Source organism: Crinia signifera, chromosome 6, assembly GCF_055691185.1.
Source record: "Crinia signifera chromosome 6, ASM5569118v1, whole genome shotgun sequence".
Lineage (NCBI taxonomy): Eukaryota > Metazoa > Chordata > Amphibia > Anura > Myobatrachidae > Crinia > Crinia signifera.
In genome coordinates, this window is record NC_139222.1 from 268,872,456 (window position 1) to 268,892,857 (window position 20,402).

General features: G+C 47.2%; 1 protein-coding gene and 1 pseudogene across 1 annotated transcript in view; both read left to right on the top strand.

Moving 5' to 3' along the window:
* PYROXD2 (pyridine nucleotide-disulphide oxidoreductase domain 2) overlaps positions 1 to 20,402 on the top strand; it is a 55,872-nt gene that overhangs the window by 6,352 nt on the left and 29,118 nt on the right. Inside the window, exons 2-9 of the mRNA XM_083149568.1 lie at positions 579 to 598; positions 3,138 to 3,231; positions 5,200 to 5,273; positions 10,290 to 10,442; positions 12,238 to 12,391; positions 13,002 to 13,063; positions 17,197 to 17,294; positions 19,458 to 19,599. Coding sequence (XP_083005694.1) covers positions 579 to 598; positions 3,138 to 3,231; positions 5,200 to 5,273; positions 10,290 to 10,442; positions 12,238 to 12,391; positions 13,002 to 13,063; positions 17,197 to 17,294; positions 19,458 to 19,599 — 797 coding nt within the window. The remainder of the gene's footprint in view (positions 1 to 578; positions 599 to 3,137; positions 3,232 to 5,199; positions 5,274 to 10,289; positions 10,443 to 12,237; positions 12,392 to 13,001; positions 13,064 to 17,196; positions 17,295 to 19,457; positions 19,600 to 20,402) is intronic.
* Positions 1,452 to 1,546, top strand: LOC146012782 (U2 spliceosomal RNA; annotated as a pseudogene).

Below are 20,402 nucleotides of genomic sequence, written 5' to 3' on the forward strand. Positions count from 1 at the left end.
CCACGATACCTGTGTGGTGTGCGGGGGGGGGGGTCTCCGGCTCCTCCCTGCTGCCTTCACGCCGGGGACAGCTAAGCAGGCTGTCCCCGGCGCCTCCTCCTCCCCCCTGCAGCCGGAAGGACGTCCGGCTGCGTTGCTAGGGGGAGGAAGGGCTTACCTTCCAGGGTCCAGGAGGACCTGCAAGAAGGTAAGCCCAAGGGAGGGGGAGAGGGGGGGTCAACGAGGCAGCAGGCGGCAAAAAGAAGCCCATAGGCTTTTAAGGAGTAACGCCAGCTAGAGATTGCAGGCCTAGTAAGAAATTCGGCTGTGGGCATTTTGAGATCCCAGCAGACATGCTAAATAGTTAATTGGTTACCTGGCAATTTGCTAATTAGTGCTGCAGATTGTCTGTAGTTGAAGAGCGTTAATGAGCTGCTACATATTGCAGCACTGAGGGAAGCTTCCTTATCCAAGATAGCACCAACTGTACGCATGTTAGGTTCCATCTTGTCCCTGTGTTAAGCTAGGGACACACTAGGCAATATATTGGCCGTTTGGACAAACGACTATATTTAATCTTATCCTTTTATATTTTGCAGGACACAACGGCCTCATAGCGGTGAGTTTTACTTCCGAAATTCATTGTATTCACCGTTATTCTGTTATTGAAAAAATTTGCTGGTCCTCAGAGGTGTAACTCCCAAAGGCAACGGAGTCACCTGCCTCCAGGCACCTACATGTACAGCAGCACCTGTGCGGTTCACTTTTCCACCTTCCTCCCGGGAAGGTGGGAAAGTACCCCGCAATCACCCAGCCTCCCGAAATCCCCCCTTGGGGTGGGGTCTGCAGGGACCTGATGACACAAATTGCAACATCGTAGTCCCGCCCCCACTGTGCAGTTTCTGTAATACCAGTTACCATAATGTGATCACAATGGCCACGCCACCACATGAGTCTTAGTTGTAGAGATCCGCCTCTGTAACCACCCCTTTCACAGCACAGCCGCCGGCCCCGCCCCCTGCTTCCTCTAGCTGGCTGCCCTCTCCTGGGAATGATTTCTCTCCCCTTGGGCTGCATGCGAGGGGATGTGTTGGGCTGCATGCGAGGGGATGGGTTCTCGTACACTTTTTCCCAGGACCAATTAGAGGATATGGTCCAAATCTAAAACCTAATTTGAATTAATTACTTTGGTTCAGCGCTTGGCTAACCTATGTTTTTCGGTTGTACCCTCGGATGTTTTTTTTTCCAATAAATGCTTATTCAACCTTATTTTAAATGTATTTATTGTGTCTGCTGACACCGCCTCTACTGGAAGGGAGTTCCACACTTTTACTGCCCTAACCATAAAAAAAAAAAAAAAAAAATTCTCTCCTCCAGCCTGAGTGCATGCCCGCATGTCCTAGTCTCCGATCCAAAAGTAAAAAGGGTGTCTGACAGTTCCTTGTATTGTCCCCTGATATATTTGCCCACGTTAAGCTTCTCTGCCTTTTGGCTAAGATCAAGTGTAGTATCTGTTCTTATCATTGGGGGTGGACCGACCCCTGGCAGAAGAATAGAGAAAGGCTCTGATGGGAGGAGGGTGTGGGGCCCCTCATGCCTGGGAGCAGGGAAAAGTCTGGCTGAGTACCTTAACCTTAGGATGCAAGAAACACTGGGACTGAGTAGATTGCTCTTCCGAGGGGGCTTCAGCCCTCAAGGGAGTCCATGGAAAAGCCCTAGGTGGATCAGAGAAGCACTTGGTCGGATGCTGATTGGCTGGCTGCATGGAGCCCGAGCTTGCACTGTGCCCCCGGGGAAACTCAGGGTGCCTGAACCCTGCACTGGTGAGCCTTGGCACCATGCACTAGTATGGCACCTGCACTGCGCACTCTCCCTTTAGGTTAGTGCCTCATGTCCTCCCCCTGGGCCTTTTGGCTGGGGTACGACAATTTTTCACACCCCCACCCCGGCCTTTTGACTGGGGTCTCTATTCTTATTTATTTATTTTCCCTCTCCCGTTTGTCACTTTTCACGTTTTCCGTTTTTCGTTAGTTTGGTCATGTTTTTTGGGCTGTGCGTACAACCCTTATGGGCTACCCACTCCCCACATACCAAAGCTTTCTCCATCGGGGGAGAGCTGCGGTCCCCGAAGGCAACCCTGAGCCGGAAGGCAGAGGGAAGCCTACGGAGGTTCTCTCCAACCATCGGCGCGGAAGGGCCCACCCACCCTAACACTTTCGGGGGTTGAGGGAAGAGGGTCTCTCTGAGCTTCAGCGAGGAAGACCCACCGATCCCTATTTTCCCCTCTTTGGCCTTTTGGCTGAGAAGGGTCAGGGGAGTAACGGGGCCTTTCTCCTTCGGAGAGGATCCAATACATATGTACGCCCCCTATTCCGGGCTCCAGAAAACAAAATAATAATCATCTGAACTGGACACTGTAATGTGGCATAACCAGAACTGGGCACTGTAATGTGGCGTAATTTGAACTGGACACTGACTGTACTGTGGCATAACCAGAACTGGGCACTGACCTGCTCACTGTATTATGGTATTCTGTGAACTCAAGGTCACTATCATTGTACATAATATGAACTGAGTCACTGTAATGTGGCATAATGGGAACTGGGGGCACTATATGTCCTGTAATGTGAATTAGGGGTGCTGTGTGGCTTAATGTGTTCTGGCAGCCCTACAATGTGACATAAAATACGCCAGGGCACTATTATTGGGCATAACATTAAGAACTGCTGCAGAGAGGTTTCTCTCTAAAGGCATTGGGACAGGGGCCCCTTTAATATGTTGCCACAATGTTCTGGTTACAGACTCACTCAGAGAGTCCTGGTACCAGTGGTGCATTTTCCTGCAACATGCACACTGCATCTATTCACAGGAGACAAAGGGACTGTGGGCATGGCCAGCAGCTCCCACGGCACTGGGCAAAGATTGCAAACGGGAAGCGTGGCCTTGCTGGTGCGTCATCCCGTCAAGCCACTCCCCCCCTCCCTTTTGCAGAGGTCACTCCCATTTTTGGTGGTTGTGCAGCTCTTCCACGTGGACTAGACACTGTATATGTTGGGAGGTGTGTATTACATATATAATCACATGTATGTTTCTATGTGCTAAGCGTTGCGGCTGTGGGATAGCATTTATTAATGTAAATGTATGTGATGCTCTCACAGGCGGCTTACCTGCAGAAATCTGGGGTGAACACGGTGGTTCTCGAGCGGCGACACGTGATTGGAGGAGCAGCAGTTACTGAGGAGATTATTCCAGGTGGGTTCCAATCCTGACTACATCAGTCTGTGTTTTCCCCTCAGTAAACATGTGGTAACAATATCCCGCCTACATTTATACAGCATTCTGATACCGGCATCTAGATAAGAAAAAAAAAAAAGAACATCCATCTGTTTTCTTCTTAAAAATGTACCAATTACATGGAATAGATTAGACACTTATCTGCTGACAAACTACTGTAAATGTCTTCGTCAGTGAACTTATCTATTCACCCCCCTAATTGTCTGTCATTACCTTCACTCCATTACGGATTCATTATCACAGCAGTCGCAGCAGATTCCGCTCGCCGGGGCGATAAAGAAGGAAGCACAGAGACACAAAAACAAACGCATTAGTCAAAACACGCCACATATAATTATTTGTCTGCTTGAATTGTGTCTGTTGTAGGAGGACAGAGATCTGTATTTTATTCCTATGATTCTATGATACTGTAATGGTGTGTACATGCCATTCCGTAATGGCAGCCGCAGGGACCTGGCGGAGGGGGATACGGGGAGATGGTAGAAATAGACTGTTCCACACAGTCTGTTTCTACTTTCGGTTGCGATGCCGTGGGGTTGCGCATCGGGATCCGATCGCGATTTGGATGCGGCGAAACACGTGCGATTTGCACTAACTTGCTATCGGTTTTGACTATATAAAATCGATAGCCCAAATCGCACCGTGAGTACACCGCTTTACAGAGATGCTATGCCGAGTTAAAAATTAAAAAATTCTCTAATTAACGATACATGCTGAATTAGGCCCTTGGTGTAGACTAGGACAAAATAAAATGTAACTTTTTTATATTTTAGGATTACTGGACATCGGACAGGCACTTATGCTGGATACAAGTGACCTGATAAATGCTGATGTTCCGATTAACACTCTGCCGCTTATATCAGACTCTGTGGGCCAGATGTACTGAGCTTGAAAACTGCTAAAATGGAGAGTGATAAACCCCCAGTGAATCAGCTCCTATCTGTCATGTCACAGGCTGTGTTTGAAAAATGACAGGTTCGGAGCTGATTGGTTGGAGGTTTATCCATTTGATCACTTTTCAAAGCTTAGTACATTTCCCCCCGCGGTGTGAAGAGTTGAGAGGCGGACCAGTGGAGAGGTTGCCCATAACAAACCAATCAGCTATTAACTATTATTTTATAGACTGTACATGATAAAGGCTACCTCCAAGCCAACTGGTTGCTATGGGCAACGTCCCCACTTGTCTAATTCTTCCTTCTTTTCACTGATTGATATCAGATTCTGGGCCAGATGTACTAAGCTTGGAGATTGATAACACCCCAGCCAATCGGCTCCTAACTGTTATCTATTATCTTCCAGAAGGTGCTAAGTACTGTAAATAAAAAATAGAATCTGATTAGTTGCTATGGGCAACCAATCATCTCCAAGAGAACGCCCATCTTAGTAAATGTACCCCTATCGCCTTAGGGGCGGGATGTACTAAGCCGAAAATGCGGTTAAACCCCTGTTTTACCACATTTTCATATCTACTAACACCCGGCCGCGTCACCTTTGGGTGGCAATACCCTATAGAAGCCTATGGGCTTCTACTGCTGCCTGCCACAGCCTCCCTACCCTCCCTCCCTGGCTTCCGTCCTGCTCCTCCTCCCCAGCAGCATGTCACAGCCGGGGATGTCCTTCTGGCTGCAGGGGGTGGAGGAGACGCCGCATAGCCAAGGAGGTGACGCAAACTACATTACAGGTATCGCGGGGGGCCTCCGTCACCGCACCACGATGCCAGCCTCATATGTTAGTACATATGCGTTGGCATCGCGGGGGCTGGGCGGCGATGTATATTAATACATCCTGCCCTAGGAGTGGTGATGGCGTTCCTGCCCATTTGAACTGGTGCAGTCTTATGTGCTTAGGAGCTGGCTGCACAAGGCTCATTGTCACCCATTTACGGGCAATTAACATATTAACGAGACAATTCATAATGTTTAATAGGTTTCAAGTTCTCCAGAGCATCCTACCTGCTAAGCCTACTGAGACCTCAGATCTATAAAGACCTGGAACTTAAGGTGAGTTTAATGCAGCCATGTCCAAACCCAGCTGTTGTGAAACTACAAGTCCCATCATGCATTGCCACAGTTTTGCTATTAGGGAATGCTAAAACTATGGCAAGGCATGCTGGGATGTGTAGTTTCACAACAGCCGGAGGGCCACAGTTTGGACATGCCTGGTTTGATGCTTTTCTGCTTAACTAGGAACCAACAAGTCTCCAGCTGTTGTCAGCTGAGCATGCACTGACTTATAATTCAATGAATGACTGCTAAGCATCATGGGATATCCAGGCTTATGGTGCCGGGGCTACTGGGTACTAATTGGGTTGCTGTTATGAATTAAATCAATTTATTTAACTAAATTTAAAAGGCTAGAATAATTCTGTTTCCCGGGTTCCGCCTCCCTGCAGCCCAGCTACATAATGCAATTCCAAATGACTTTTTCTGCTGATTATTCCTAATTTTCTTTGTAATGTGTTACTCGGAGTGAATGTCAGGCGCTGACTGCTCTCAGGTCAGCCTGCTCTGACTTACAATTTCAATAATTTAGATATTTTTTAATGACAAGATCCCGCAGCCAACCCTGTGCCTGTTACTGTGCAAACGGATTATGAAATTCATTAAATAAATTAATTTATTGAAAACATTTTTTTGACATTCAATCATTCAAACAGAATTGCTCACTGGTGGCGATGATGCATAATTCTGCCGCAGCTGCAGTTATGGTTTTCTGTAATAAAGACCTCAACAACCTCAGTATAAAAGGTATAAAGTGCTATGTAAATATGGCGCAGGCAACCAATATGCCATACACAGCTTCCATTCTGGTGACCGGTATGTAACAATGCATGTCTGTTCCTGTCAATGCTAACAAGATGCTGGTGATCACTGTACAATACAGAGCACACACTGGTGATCACTGTGCAACACAGGGCACACACTGGTGATCACTGTACAATACAGGGCACACACTGGTGATCACTGTGCAACACAGGGCACATGCTGATGATCCCGATACAATGCAGAGAGCGTGCCGATGATCATTATACAAATGAGGATCACTATACAATATGCAGGACACATCCTAGTGATAATTACACAATGCCAAGCACATGCCAGTGATCACTATACAAAATATGCCAGTGTTCACTATACCATACAGAGCACATACCAGTGATCACTATACCATGCAGAGCACATACCAGTGATCACTATACAATGCAGAGCACATGCCAGTGTTCACTATACAAAATATGCCAGTGTTCACTATACCATACAGAGCACATACCAGTGATCACTATACCATACAGAGCACATACCAGTGATCACTATACCATACAGAGCACATACCAGCTATCACTATACCATACAGAGCACATACCAGTGATCACTATACCATACAGAGCACATACCAGTGATCACTATACCATACAGAGCACATACCAGTGATCACTATACAATGCAGAGCACATGCCAGTGATCACTATACAAAATATGCCAGTGATCACTATACCATACAGAGCACATACCAGTGATCACTATACCATACAGAGCACATACCAGTGATCACTATACAATGCAGAGCACATGCCAGTGTTCAAGGGCGTAAGTACCATAGGGGGGGGGGGGGGGGGTGGTGCAGCTGCTATGGGGCCCAGAGCTGAGAGAGGCCCACTTTGCCTGTCAAAGTATCATATGCTGTACACATTTTTCAGCATTAGGTGATAAATAGGGGCCCTTACAAACTTTTGCTACGGTACCCACATGTATCTAGTTATGCCACTGCCAGTGTTCGTTCACTCTACAATACAGAGCACCTGCCAGCGATCATTACACAATGCAGAGCTGAAGATCACTATACAATGCAGACATCGATGATCAGTATACAATACAGAGCACATGCCAGTGATCACCATACAATGCAGAGCTGATGATTGTATACAATCCAGAACACATGCCAGAGATCACTCTACAATGCAGAGCACATATCGTTGATCAGTATACAATACAGAGCACATGCCAGTGATCACTATACAATGCAGAGCGGATGATCTGTATGCAATCCTGAACACATGCCCGAGATCACTCTACAATACAGAGCTGATGATCACTATACAATGCAAATGTCGTTGATCAGTATACAATACAGAGCACATGCCTGACTTTGGGTTAGTCAGGGGCAAACACAGGATTTTCAGAAGGGAGTTTCCAGAGGGGCGGAGAAAAGCACGGAGATGGACACTTAGGTAACCCAGTATATGCCGGGTCAGCTAAAGTATTATAGATAGACCGAATGTATATAAATAATAATAATAATAATAATAAAAAAATATATATATATATATAAATAAATATCCAACAAGAAAGGGGAGTGAGTGGTGCGCTATCAACAGCAGCTGGCACTGGGTTGTCAGACCCAAAATGTACATTTAGAAAGAAAAAGGTGATGTGCCAGCGCTGGCTGAATAATTAGAAAGACCAGACGGTATCTCAAAAATATTACAAATTTAATTATACATATATAAAAACAATAATAATCAAGAAAAATAATGAACACATAAATGATGATAATGATAAAATTAAAATTGAGCACAAAATGCTTGATGAATATTGCGGAGCTCCACACTTGTGGAATAAAGATGAAAGTTAGTAATATTACCATCTGTAGATTCAGGTGTGTTAAATGGAAACACCAGAAGGAAGGTGATGATGAAGTCCCATTAGAAACGACCTGAGAAGGGATGCAGGTATATTTTTCTCCCTATTTGGCGTCTTCTCCTTATATTGGCTGGATGATTAGGAACTGGCTGAAGTCCCATAAGCAATTTGTAATCCAATGGAAAGATTAGGAGATGGTGGACGTCTGTGGGAGATGGGGCATCACTTGGAGAGATGGAAGATGGTGGTTAAATATCCAACCTGAGACGGCACTCCCAAATATCCAATGTGCAATATCAATGTCCCACTGGGGGAACAGCAATAAGTGTGGTGCCCTCCGAACTGGACAGCAGCACGCTGCCAGTAATACAGGCTGACGAGGGGGCGGCGGCACTCAAACCAAGAAAAAGACAGCAGGCAGTGGTACTGACGTTTCGGGACAGAGCAGTCCCTTTATCAAAGTGCTGGTGAGACAAAATTATATACAATTAAACATACCTTTATACCTGGGACCCGTCCACGTAGCCCGGCGTGGCGCCGGGAGGTGCAAAGTGATGACCTCATCCAACCCGGACGCATCGCAGGATCACGTGGAGGAGATCACTTGGGCTAGAGAACACCAATACAGACAGATTAAAAACAATGCTAAGGCAACAACATATAAACAAAGCAGTGCGTGGAAATTTCAGTACTGTATATAAGAAAAATGCATAATCAAATACCGTGACACCCTATTTAGAGCTAAGCACAGTAAAAATACATGAGATACAGTTAACTTAGACACCATCTACAGTGACTAAAAGGATTTGCAAGAACGAGTGTATGAACAGATAAGAACAATAATACCAGGGTGTAATATGCAGCCCAATACATGCTGAAATATCGCTATGGTTAACAAAATAAAATAACTGTTAAATGAATAAGACTGATAGCACAGGCTGGCCCTATCCGTTACAAGGGTCACAGGTATAAAGGTATGTTTAATTGTATATGATTTTGTCTCACCAGCACTTTGATAAAGGGACTGCTGTGTCCCGAAACGTCAGTACCACTGCCTGCTGTCTTTTTCTTGGTTTGAGTGCCGCCGCCCCTCGTCAGCCTATATATATATATATATATATATATATATATATATATATATATATATATATATATATATATATATATAGATGGACGTGGGGGGCGGCGGTACTCGAAAGAAAGACACAGCAGGCACAGTTTACCGATGTTTCGGGACCAAGTGGCCTTTTTATCAAGGTGCTTCTGAGGAACAAGCACCTTTGTTCCTCAAAGCACCTTGATAAAGGGGCCACTTGGTCCCGAAACGTTGGTAAACTGTGCCCGCTGTGTCTTTCTTTCGAGTGCCGCCGCCCCCACGTCCATCTACATTCCTGCCTGCTTCACCAGCAGCTCAGCACGGAGGGCACCGATTCAGGACAGCTTGCTTTACTGCATATATCTCCAGTTCCCGGAAATAGATTTCTTAGATTTTAATGGAATTAAAAACGAGAGAATCCCACCTACCAAATGGTATTGGGCACTAGGGGATCAGAGTTCAGGAGGCAGAGCAATCTGCCAATGAGTATATAAAACTACATACCAGGTGTGTGGAGCTGGAGCAGTAACCAGCTGCTGGAAGGCTGATATCTCTGGTTCTGGGCATAGTAGAGACAGCATGCTAGTGTCCATCAAAGGGGGAGAGTCCCAGCTTTTGGAATATACCCTCAGAAAAACTCTAAGTCAGACAGAACCTGAAATATCTGACTGGGAAGAGCAATTAACAGGCTTGGATGGGGACCACTGCTTTGAAGTCAGATATCTCCAGTTCCCAAGGGCCAATTTTTTAAATTCTTGTACCCATGGAAAGAGGGGACACTCAGCTTTCAGACTAGTGTCCATAGACTCCTGGGGGGTTTTCTGGGTACTCAGAAACACCCCCTGCGGGCGCCACTGTTAGTTGATGCTTCTGTGGGGGTGGGGTCCACATGGGTTTTGTTCTGACACATTAGTGTTCCTAGGGGGAGGGTTATATTTATTATGAAACTCTATAGATAATGAAACAAGAACTAAGGCAGCGCTCCCCAGCTAACAATAGGGCAACATTGTAAATATTACACATGAGAACTTCTTAAATACAAAAGTATAGGAAGGACACAGAAGACCGTGGATGGTCCTGTCTGCTGGTTCCTGGCTACGTCAGTTACCCTTCAGTCTCTGTGGCACCTGCTCAGTATGTTGGGATATCATCGTGCTCCAGCTGCTTCTGTTACATCCATGGGATCGCTCCCACTAACTGTTTTCCTTTCTGCTCGAACTGTCAGCCACGGAGACTTGGCCTGCATGCCATGTTTATTTACTGTCCATTTTCTATTTTAGAGACATGGGTTGAAAATTTATTTCCGTGATCCTCATTCCTTTACTCCGCTACTAGAAAGTGGGAATGGCCGACCCCCGAGGTCTCTCCTGCTAGGGACAGATATGGCAGAGAACCAGAGGCAGATAGCCCAGTTTTCTGAGAAAGATGCACAGGTAGGTGGTGGTATGTCCGGGGGAATACTGTACTGCAATGTGCATGGTGATTATCTATAAACGTGGTATAGTAAGAGCATAGCATTCATTACCGTCCGTGTCTAATGGCCACCACACGTGGGCCGCCTGTGTTCCTGATCTACCGGCATTGCGGATTCAACCCATATCTGATGGTCAGTGTTCCATCGGGGAATCGGGGAAATGAAACATATTAAAAAAATGCCTGATTTTGCGACCCCCAACAGTTTTAGTTCAGAAAGGAAAAATGGGATTTTTTAAAGTTGGGATTGGGATTCCGCCCAGATCGCTTTCCATATGCGATCCTATATTAAATGGGCCCCATAGATAGGGATAAAATGGATGGAGATAATGGGGTCTATGTACTAAACCTTTCAGAGAGTTAAAATACCAGCCTAACTCCCATGTTACAGGCTTGGAAAAATTACAGCTGGGACCTGTTACTTTATCTCTCCATTTTATCTTTCTCTCAGACTTAGGGCCAGATTCTCTAAGCTTCAAAGGTGATAAAATAGAGAGTGATGAACAGCCAACCAATCAACTCCTGCCTGATATTTTTCAAACACAGTCTGTGACATGGCAGGTAGGAGCTGATTGGCTGGCTGTTTATCGCTCTACATTTTATCTCTTTGAAGCTTAGAGAATCTGTCCCAAAGTGAGTAGATGCACACAGCGTCTATTCTCCACTGCTCTGCTTGAAGAAAGGGAATCCAACTGCCCCCCACTGCGGGATAATGCCGGTCCCGGGTGGGATACGGGACAGGCCCAGAAAACTCCCTGAAATAGCAGCAATCTCCCTCATTAGTCTAGTAATCTCCCTCATGTCACCTAGCCCACATTACACTGTTACATCATAGATACCTACCCTCCTGCATTCTGCAGGAGACTCCCTGACATAGCAGCAATCTCCCTCTCTCCTTCATTAGTATAGCAATCTCCCTCATTTCCCCTAGCCCATATTACACTGTTACATTTTTGTGGAAAAAAGATAAATAAACTTACATTGAATCAACTGCACGATTTCCCGGAACTTTACCAAGTATAGTATCTCTTACTAACTGCTTTGGGGATCATCTACATTTTGATCTAAGTAATTTTAAAAGATTCCTCTCAGATGTAGCAGTACACACCCATGCTTCTAGGTGCCACGTTCACAATCTCTTTTCACAATCTCTCCATGGGGGAGATTTTTTAAGAATCTCCGCCCCCCTTCGCCGCCCATCGCATATTTAATTATCGCATATGTTGTAACATATGCGATAATTAAGGCAAAGGACAGCTCTTGCGTTAAGAGCCCATTGGCTTCTATGGGGCATTTAAGTGGAGCATGACACGCCCCCTCAATGGGGCACTGTCCAAAATTCTGCTACCAACTATAATCTCCCTGAAACTAGTTCTCAAAAGATGGGGGCGGACTGAGTCACTTGCATCAGTAAGCCCCACCCCTCATGGTAATGCAGTGATCCGTGCATATTTGCATAGAGGTTGGACAAAAATGTCACAAGTAGGATAAATCAAGTCATTAGGCCCCGCACCCACTAATTAACTGTAATTAGGTCCCTATTCTGACCACTTGCGTGAACAGGAAGGCTGCCCACTCTTCTGGTGGTGCAGGGGGACTACCGGAAAAGTTATGCGTCTCCCACAGGATCCGGGAGAGTATTCAGGTATGATTTGCTTCATACAGTACGTCATATATCATCTTCTTAGTGTCTTATTATTTTATTATTAATACTATTATATGTGCCATTTAATTAATGTTCCTCCTCCTCCACAGGCATATCCCGAATATGAACATTTTATGAACCGGCTGGTGTCTGCGATAGACCCCCTCCTCGATGCACCCCCAGTAGACACAGCCGCCTTAGCACAGGGGCCACTAACGCGCAGGCTGAAGTCACTTAAAACCCTCCGACCGTTCGTTAAAGCAGGTGCGTCCTTGTGTGTCTTTGCGTGTACTGATATCTATGTTTGTCCTTGTGTGTCAGCTACTGATACGTTTCTCTATGGACAGTAGGGAAATTATACCTACAGACTACTAAAAGTGTACAGCAATATTCTTACAAATCTCTTCAGAGGTTGTACACAGTACTCGTAAAACCCCGTCAAAATGGCGGCTTCTGCAATGTGCTTTCACTTTAAACGTGAACCCTTACCCGCTGTGTGAGGGCTCCTTTTCCTCCTCCCGGCACCCGGAAGCTGTGCAGGGAGGAGGAGATCACTGGTCCGGGCAGCACAGCAGGAGGCTGCCCGGACACAGGCCAGGGAGGGCTTCGAGGATCGGCGCGGGGCGGTGGGTGACGTGAAAGGAAGCCCATATCCAGCAACAGATCAGTGTCCCTGCAAAAATTGCTTTCACTTTCTGTTATGACATCTTTTAGTGAACAAAGAACCAATTTGGTCTGTCGAGTGGCCTCTAGTGGTCACCGGTTGTACTTTACCTCGTAGAGGTGAGGAGTAGCTAGCCATTGATATACATAGATATAAAGTGATACACAGATTTATTGGTGTCCTTGATGCTTCTTGTTTTTCACATGCCAGGAATGAAACTGGGGAGCCAAGTTCCCAAATATTATGAAGTCCTTACTGCCCCAATATCTAAGGTAAGTAACGTCACAGTAAAGTTTGTAAACCAGAAATCTTAAATCGGCCACAAAAATCAAGACACTCGTTGCATTATTTGAAAGTGGTCCACTTAGCTCATCAGAAGGGGTACACCCAATTCAATACTTCCATTCCAATCCATCTTAGCAATACTCCCCTTCTGTCCCAGAGTGTCCAAAAATGCTGTCAAGTTTGCCTGGGCTCCTTGGAGAGTGTAATCACGTTCCCGGATCCTGTCTACTTCTCAGTGTTGATGACGCAATTTGCATCACAGTGCAGCTAAGGATGAGGCCATAATAGCACAAATCCCTGTGCCATGTCCCTTGCACATACCACTAGGATCTTCCCCATAGGGATCTCACAGAGGGACAGAATATAATGCTGTCATGTATGATCTTAGCCTAGTTTTACATGTTGGCAACGTACTGGAAAATGCAGATGGTTTAAACGGTGAAAATGTGCCTGATTCAGAAGTGGATGCAAATCAAACACCCCCCACCATATCCCCTCGCAACCATGTAAGGGGGTTACATGGTTGCGAGGGGATATGGTGGGGGGTGTTTGATTTTTATTTTCGGCAGGTCAGGGCCCATGATCCAAGAATGGCCAGAACCCTGTGAATTTAGAATTTATAAAAAAAAAAATGATCGACAGTCATGGACTGCTTCTGGTTGGTAATGGGGGGGACAGTGGGGGACAAAGGGGACACCCATACCGTGCCCCATGGGTCAGAGGGGCCTGAGGTTTAAGGACACAAAAAACTGCTCAGTTGTGTGACAGAGTCACAGGGATGGGGACAAAATCCCCCAGAATGTGTAGGTTAGTACATGTACTTAACGTTTACTGACATAAAATGTTATTGTGAGTTGAAGTATCAGAAAAGGAAAAAGGACAAGAAGAAATACTCACCGGTAGGTCACACAGTTTTTGGCGTCACAAACAGGATCGTGTACTTTATGCAATCCTCTCGGCATTTACTTTAAGGGATTTATTTCCTATTTTCGAGACCTGGTTCTAGGATCTGGTCCTGTCACAGTTGGGTGAGATTTAGTATGGGTATAATGCTCCACTGCCAGTGAATCCGTATCCAGACACAGTTTTGTAGGATGTTCATCCCAATTATGATGGATGGAATGGTATCAGCTTCTGTGTGGGTGATAATGCAGCCTTGCTGTCTCAACAGGGTCTTCCCGATCTTAATATCGAATTCACAGTAGCCTTCACAGGAAATATCTAGACCGTTGCTGGCCAGCAGCCTCAGCCAGGTAGGCGGAGGAGGAATAGGATTCTTCTGGTCCCACAGTTGACGGAAAATTTTATAGTCAATGGTAGTCACTTGGGAGCCAGTATCTAAAGTGGCCAGTACTGAAACGTCATCTATGTGCACCGGCAGTACAGGGCATTCTCCAACGTACCGCGGGCACCACTCTTCAGGGGTAGGACCTATTCTTGGTAACTCCCCCGGGGATCGCCCTCTGTCCCCGGGGTCTTGACGTTTAAAGGACTTGTATCTTCTTCTCGGCAAGCACGCTCCACGTGACCGCTGCGTCCACATCTTCGACAGATAGGGCGCCCCTGACTGTCAAACTCATCTGTGGGTCTCCGGCCCCTCCTTTGACTATTGCCCCTCCATTCAGCACGAGGATAGCGATTTCTGGACCTCCAGTTTGGTTCATTCTGCTCGTACGATTGACGACTAGCCAGACGTTGGATCTCTCTCTGCATATTGGCCATGCTGGTTACCAGGTCTTCGATCTGTCCTTTTAATACATATGACAAATCTTGCGAGGATGATTGGGCTCCTTGGGCAGCCATTTGCTGCGTCTTCACCTCCCTTGTCGCCTCTGCCTGGCTTTCTGAGACCTTTACCAGGTTATCTTGGTATCCTGGGTACTCTGGGAACTTCACTTCCGGAGCCCTTTTGGGCCCAATTATCTTAATTGCGACATCCTTAAAATCAAGAAAAGAGGCTTCCGCCTTTTGTAATCTGAGGAGTTTGAGCTGTGTCTTTATGCTGTCACTATAGACCCCCTCAATCAATCGATTAACCAAGGTTTGGTTCATCTCGTCTACGTCGTGTTCTTCCGGGTCCAACTCTTGTATGTCCTTGTACATCTCCTGAAGGCTTAACGCAAAGTCTCTTAACGTCTCATCAGATCCTTGCTTTCGAGCATAAAAACGTGACTTGAGTTCAGACAGTGTATCCACGTCAAAAGTAGCGGCCAACCGCTTGAATATTTGGTCTGCTGTTTGTCTCTCGGTCGCTGGCCATGAATACACCTCGCGCAAAGCAGAGCCTTTTAATTGGCCTAACAGTATCTCTACTTGCTGTTGAATGGTCACTGGATACAGTTTGTATATTGATTCCAATTTTTTCTTGAATGTCTTTAATGAGCTGGAATCTTTCCCGCCTTCTCCAGAGTACATCGCGATCCATGGTACTCCAAAGTAATAGGGTAGTGTTATGGGGTTGCCTGCCATAGCCGGTTGTGCGGGTGTGGGTGTGGATGTTGATACACCCGTTCCTGACGTTGATGCTGTTTCCTCGCTTGACATCTTTCTTTTCTTGTTCTTATCCTGTTCGTGGGACGCCAAAAACTGTGTGACCTACCGGTGAGTATTTCTTCTTGTCCTTTTTCCTTTTCTGATACTTCAACTCACAATAACATTTTATGTCAGTAAACGTTAAGTACATGTACTAACCTACACATTCTGGGGGATTTTGTCCCCATCCCTGTGACTCTGTCACAGTTGCACCTGTTGATGCTTTATACAATGCCCGCTCTGCCTGCTAAATAATTGCTGCGGAGGGTTAAGCCTGCTCTGGCTGGTTTTACCCTATAGAAGCCATTGGCTCCTCTCCGCACCGCTGCTGTGATGGATCCGACACAGATCCCTCCCAGAATGCCCCGCATCCACCATTGTCTCTACACATGTGCAGATTGACTCCCGGGTTTCAGACCCAGAATTCCAGGCAGCGGCGGGGAGCACAAAGGGCAGCTCTTATCGGGAGAGCTGCCCTTCCTGTTGCTCATCGCATATGTCAGTACATACGCGATGAGCATCAGCGTGATGGGCGGAGGGATGTACCACCGCTGCTTTGGTACATCTTGCCCTTTGTCATTTGTAATCACTTTCACATAGGGTGGCCAACCTCTGGTCCCGGGATTTGGCTCCAAAATGTCTGGGATTTAATCCCGGGATTTCAGGATTAGACTGTCCATGCGCAGTCTAATGCCGGGCAGCCTCTGAGCACCCTCCCAACCCCGGTGTGCGGCCTGCACAGCGTGACTGGGTCATAGGTCATGCTGCATATTCTGCACCGCTGTACCTCCACCGTCGGAAATCTGCCGCTGCCCGCTCCGGCTTCCGGAAATCTCGCTGCCCACTCACGCCTCTGGAAATCTTGTTGCACGCTCCCGGCGCCACTTCAGCAGCTCGTCCACCCTGCACCACACCCATGACTTGCCGCACCGCTGTCGTCTGCCTTGATCCCCTGCTCCCCCAAGTAAGTTAATTTGGGGGACAGGGGGCATTTTTCTTTTAGGGATGCCGATCCCGGGATTGGCATCTCTACTTTCACATAATAAATTAATGTTGAATCTTTACAATTCGTGCTTCTGTGTCTGCAACAATAAAGGGAGTTTGGTCACTCTAAGGTGTGCCCCTCGCTGGTGGAGTCATAAGGCTAAAGGCCCATACACATTAGGTGATTTTAAGCTCAGAATCTCCCAGTGTGTATGGGTGGGCAATGAGCAGTGCACGATCCCGCATGGTCGCCGGCCCACTATCCATCTCCCTGTTTAGAAGGACGAGTGATCCGGTGTCAACACAGTGCTTCCCCCCCTTACCCCTGTGAAAATTGCTGGGCCGGCTGAAGATCGAGTGTACAAGTGTATGTACCTTTAGAAGTCCTTGACGGCCACAAGAACACATATAACATACAGTATTTCCACCCCTGAGGATTAACAATTGTAAAATGCAAAAGTCTTTGTGTAGCTGACCACTAATACATCACTACCGCTGCTGATTTCAATATGTACAATCGTTCTAATGCAGTATAATATCTGTAGGGTGTGTGGGATGACAGATTCTAAGTAAACATAGTTCTATGATATTGTTTTCCCTGCAGATTCTGGATCAGTGGTTTGAGTCGGAACCCTTGAAATGCACCCTGGCCACAGATGCCGTCATTGGGGCAATGACTAGTCCCGCCACACCGGGAAGTGGGTTAGTGCCCTGCTCTCACTGAGAGTGTATTCCCTTACAAACAATGATAACTTATTAATCCTGCACAACACTTACCTCTTGCTGCATCATCTTAGTGTAATAAGCCAGTCTTGAGGATAAACACAACAGTTATTGGGGTAGAATGATGTCACATGTCACTATAACTGGTAGGAGATGCACCCAGGTGAGTCTGAGGGTGGATACCGGGACTGTGATGTCACATGTCACTATAACTGGTAGGAGATGCACCCAGGTGAGTCTGAGGGTGGATACCGGTCCTGTGATGTCACAGGTCACTATAACTGGTAGGAGATGCACACAGGTGAGTCTGAGGGTGGATACCGGTCCTGTGATGTCTCACATCACTATAACTGGTAGGAGATGCACTAAGGTGAGTCTGAGGGTGGATGCCGGGACTGTGATGTCACACGTCACTATAATTGGTAGGAGATGCATTTAGGTGAGTCTGAGGGTGGATGCCGGGACCGTGATGTCACATGTCACTATAACTGGTAGGAGATGCACCCAGGTGAGTCTGAGGGTGGATGCCGGGACTGTGATGTCACATGTCACTAAAACTGGTAGGAGATGCATTTAGGTGAGTCTGAGGGTGGATGCCGGGACTGTGATGTCACATGTCACTATAACTGGTAGGAGATGCACCCAGGTGAGTCTGAGGGTGGATGCAGGTACTGTGATGTCACACGTCACTATAACTGGTAGGAGATGCACCCAGGTGAGTCTGAGGGTGGATACCGGGACTGTGATGTCACATGTCACTATAACTGGTAGGAGATGCACCCAGGTGAGTCTGAGGGTGGATGCCGGAACTGTGATGTCACACGTCACTATAACTGGTAGGAGATGCACCCAGGTGAGTCTGAGGGTGGATACCGGTCCTGTGATGTCACACATCACTATAATTGGTAGGAGATGCATTTAGGTGAGTCTGAGGGTGGATGCCGGGACTGTGATGTCACACGTCACTATAATTGGTAGGAGATGCATTTAGGTGAGTCTGAGGGTGGATGCCGGGACTGTGATGTCACATGTCACTAAAATTGGTAGGAGATGCATTTAGGTGAGTCTGAGGGTGGATGCCGGGACTGTGATGTCACATGTCACTATAACTGGTAGGAGATGCACCCAGGTGAGTCTGAGGGCGGATGCAGAGACTGTGATGTCACTAGTCACTATAATTGGTAGGAGATGCACCCAGGTGAGTCTGAGGGCGGATGCAGAGACTGTGATGTCACTAGTCACTATAATTGGTAGGAGATGCATTTAGGTGAGTCTGAGGGTGGATGCCGGGACCGTGATGTCACATGTCACTATAACTGGTAGGAGATGCACCCAGGTGAGTCTGAGGGTGGATGCAGGTACTGTGATGTCACACGTCGCTATAACTGGTAGGAGATGCACCCAGGTGAGTCTGAGGGTGGATACCGGGACTGTGATGTCACATGTCACTATAACTGGTAGGAGATGCACCCAGGTGATTCTGAGGGTGGATGCCGGAACTGTGATGTCATATGTCACTATAACTGGTAGGAGATGCACCCAGGTGAGTCTGAGGGTGGATGCAGGTACTGTGATGTCACACGTCACTATAACTGGTAGGAGATGCACCCAGGTGAGTCTGAGGGTGGATACCGGTCCTGTGATGTCACACATCACTATAACTGGTAGGAGATGCACTAAGGTGAGTCTGAGGGTGGATGCCGGGACTGTGATGTCACACGTCACTATAATTGGTAGGAGATGCATTTAGGTGAGTCTGAGGGTGGATGCCGGGACTGTGATGTCACATGTCACTAAAACTGGTAGGAGATGCATTTAGGTGAGTCTGAGGGTGGATGCCGGTACTGTGATGTCACATGTCACTATAAATGGTAGGAGATGCACTAAGGTGAGTCTGAGGGTGGATGCCGGGACTGTGATGTCACATGTCACTATAACTGGTAGGAGATGCACTAAGGTGAGTCTGAGGGTGGATGCCGGGACTGTGATGTCACACGTCACTATAATTGGTAGGAGATGCATTTAGGTGAGTCTGAGGGTGGATGCCGGGACTATAATGTCACATGTCACTATAACTGGTAGGAGATGCACCCAGGTGAGTCTGAGGGTGGATGCAGAGACTGTGAGCCTCCTCTCTTGCAGGTATGTGCTGCTGCATCACGTCATGGGAGAACTAGAAGGAAAGAAAGGAGCATGGGGTTATGTGGAAGGAGGAATGGGAATGGTCTCCAATTCTATCGCCAAGGCTGCTGTGGAACTGGGGGCTGAGATCTACACAGAGAAGGTACAGTATTGGATGTGCAGTGTATGTTTACAGTGAGCACTGAAGTAAAGGAAGACAGTGACATCTACCATGGAGCACAACCCTGTGCCCACCTACATCACCCACAGAGCACAGCCCTGTGCACACCTACATCACCCACAGTGCACAGCCCTGAACCCACTTACTGTACATTACCCACAGAGCACAACCCTGCACCTTCTTACATCTCCCACAGAGCACAGCCCTGTACCCACTTACATCTACCATGGAACACAGCCCTGCGCCCAATTACATCTACCACAGAACACAGCCCTGCGCCCACTTACATCTACCACAGAGCACAGCCCTGTGCCCACTTACATCTACCATGGAACACAGCCCTGCGCCCAATTACATCTACCACAGAACACAGCCCTGCGCCCACTTACATCTACCACAGAGCACAGCCCTGTGCCCACTTACATCTACCACAGAGCACAGCCCTGTACCCACTTACATCTACCATGGAACACAGCCCTGCGCCCACTTACATCTACCACAGAGCACAGCCATGTGCCCACTTACATCTACCACAGAGCACAGCCCTGTGCCCACTTACATCACCCACAGAGCACAGCCATGTACAATCAGTGCACAGCTCTGCACCCACTTACTGTACATCTCCCACAGAGCACAGCCCTGTACCCACTTGCATCACCCACAGAGCACAGCCCTGTACCCACTTACATCACCCACGGAGCACAGCCCTGTGCCCACTTACATCACCCACAGAGCACAGCCATGTGCCCACTTACATCTCCCACAGAGCACAGCCATGTGCCCGG